General features: G+C 38.7%; 1 protein-coding gene across 1 annotated transcript in view; it reads left to right on the top strand.

The window, feature by feature from the left end:
* ppm1na (protein phosphatase, Mg2+/Mn2+ dependent, 1Na (putative)) overlaps positions 1-625 on the top strand; it is a 5,981-nt gene extending 5,356 nt beyond the window's left edge. Inside the window, exon 6 of the mRNA XM_005915769.3 lies at positions 421-625. Coding sequence (XP_005915831.1) covers positions 421-453 — 33 coding nt within the window. The 3' untranslated portion in view covers positions 454-625. The remainder of the gene's footprint in view (positions 1-420) is intronic.
* The last annotated feature ends 1,875 nt before the right edge of the window (positions 626-2,500 follow it).

Genomic DNA, 2,500 nt, shown 5'->3' with positions numbered 1-2,500 from the left:
AGAATGAAGAAGAAGTGTTGTCATGTTACCACTTCTCAGGCGCCCCAATAGTCGGTATGTCCTCCACCGTAATTTTTAACCTTCTTGCACTGATGTCTGGTTCTCCTCCCCCTCATCACTTGACAGCTCTGAGCACGATCCCACTTCCACAGTTCCGAGTAAAATATCTTTAGGCCTCACTCAGACATCATAGCATTCGGTGATCAAACAAGACTTATTGTCCACTTCCAGGAACAGAAGATGAAAAATAAATAAATAACAAGTTTAAAATGTGTTTCCTTGAAACAGAATAATCAAAAAAAAAAATTTCATCTGAGTCTCAGAAGGAAATAATAATAATTACAAAACAACTTAATAGAATTTCTATTTTATAGCATTACCGGGTCTGAAATAACTATGTCTTTTCTTGTGACATTTCAGGACATTGAAGGATCAGAGGAAGACTCAAACTAAAGCCACGAAGAATGAACATCATGAAGAAAGCTTAGACACTTCTTAGATGTGGACCACACTAAGCACAATTCTTTAAGTAACATTTTTGGGTATAGGGTATATTTGTTTTTGGGTATAGCCACACATATTTGCTTTCTGGTCAAATCATATTAAATATGGAGGAACAAAATGATACATCCACTGCATGTGTTTTTATTTATTTATTTATATTTAATTCACTTGGGGTGGGAGGGTGGGTGGCTGGGTGACACTTTTTATCTAAAAAATTTATATTAATGTGCAAAGGTCTTGAGCAAAGGTCTTGAGCACCTCCGTGGTCTTTAGCAATAGTCCTCTGGGCTTTCTGGAGATCTTTCAAAGCTTTTATTTGAACATTGGCTGCTTTTCACAGTTTTTCAGTCCAGCTCTTTCATGGCTGTTTGTTAAGCCACTTAACACTGACCTATGAATCATTCAAGCATAAAAAAGGTCGCCTAACCTAGGGAAACAGTGTTGTCACTACACACAAGAACTTAGCAAAAAACTATTTTAAAATTGTGTCATTAGGCAAAAAAACCAACAAAAAAACCCCACTCCACATAATTTCTTCGTATTTCTTTAATTGAATCTATAGAAAATACCAAAGATACCGCAGTTTGACTGGCAAAATAGTATTTTTGCAGCAACGATGTGATTCATAAAGACTTGCTGGCATATCTTAGCATAGAGATCTCTGTTTCTGTAAAGATTTGATGGATCTGGACAACTGTGGAGGACAAAAGAAAAAGTGGCAACACCTCTAAGAAAAACTACCTACAGCAGATGAACAGTATCTGGAAGTTACGTCCTTAAGAAATAGGAAAATGTCCACCAGGATCTGAGAGACACATCTGGTACTTGAGTTAATCCATCTGCTGTCGCCAAAGACTCATCAGAAATGGCCTCAGTGGAAGGTCGGCCCTGAAGAAGCCATTTATAGGAAAAGGCTGAGGTGTGCCAAATGACACAAGAACTGGAAGGAATCAGCTCTTACAGAGTGATGAATCCAAATTTGAAATTTCTGGTTCAAATTACAACAGTATGCTTAGAATGGGTCAGGAGAGAGATACAACAGTGACTGTCAACCATTAGTAAACCACAGTGGAGGCTCTGGGGATTGTTTCAAAATTGATGGAATTATGAACACAGAAAATTATCATCAGATTATGATTCACCCTGCAATACCATCTGGAAAGTGTATGATTGGCAATGTTTTCTTTTAGCTCAACAATGATCCCAAACACACTACCAATGGCCAGTGGACAGAAGAACACACAGTGGATGAGTGTCAGTCATAGACTGGCCTCATGGACTCCAAGATTATTGAAGCAGTGTGAAATCATCTTGACACAGGACAAAACAAAAAGGCAGTCGAGGTCCAAAGAAGAGCTTTGAATGTCCTTCAGGTCTGCAGAACTATTTCTGAACACGACTTAAAGAAATCAGAAGAACGCTTGACTAAAAAAGTTCATGTGTAAAAGAGGGTCATAGCAAATGTTGACTATCAAGCTTGTTAGAATGAACTGTGTTTTTGCCTTATATCAATATTTGTATATTTGCGTGTCTCAATAAATTGTTGCACCAGCTTCGCATTTTACTAGCAAAACGCTAAGATGTGAGTAGTGACTCATGACTTGTGTACAGTACTGTACTTTATGACAGTGGGTCTGCCCATCAATTTTCTATTGCTTATCCAGGGAGTATTTGATATTATTTAACCACACAGTGCCTGGTCAGACGCTGATAGTTATCTGCTCATCATGGAAGCGTCTGTGTAATGCAGCTCATTTACATTGCCATGTGATATTGTATACAAGCTGCACATGAGGAAAACAAATGATCTGACATTTGTGATGGACCACAGTATCTCTCGGTAAACAATCAGTTTGCACGGTGCTGTCATGGAGCAAAGGTCGCACAGATGCCAATAACTTGTTACATCAACATAAGCGTATGCCACGAGAGAGGAAAGCCAGAGCGAGAGACACAAAAGGATAAAGAATGAAGGAGAGGTTAGGAGAAAGACGGG

This window comes from Haplochromis burtoni, unplaced genomic scaffold (genome assembly GCF_018398535.1).
Source record: "Haplochromis burtoni strain Fernald_Lab_line unplaced genomic scaffold, NCSU_Asbu1 Contig_15, whole genome shotgun sequence".
In the NCBI taxonomy this organism is placed as follows: Eukaryota; Metazoa; Chordata; class Actinopteri; order Cichliformes; family Cichlidae; genus Haplochromis; species Haplochromis burtoni.
This window is presented reverse-complemented; position numbering and strand designations above follow the sequence as displayed.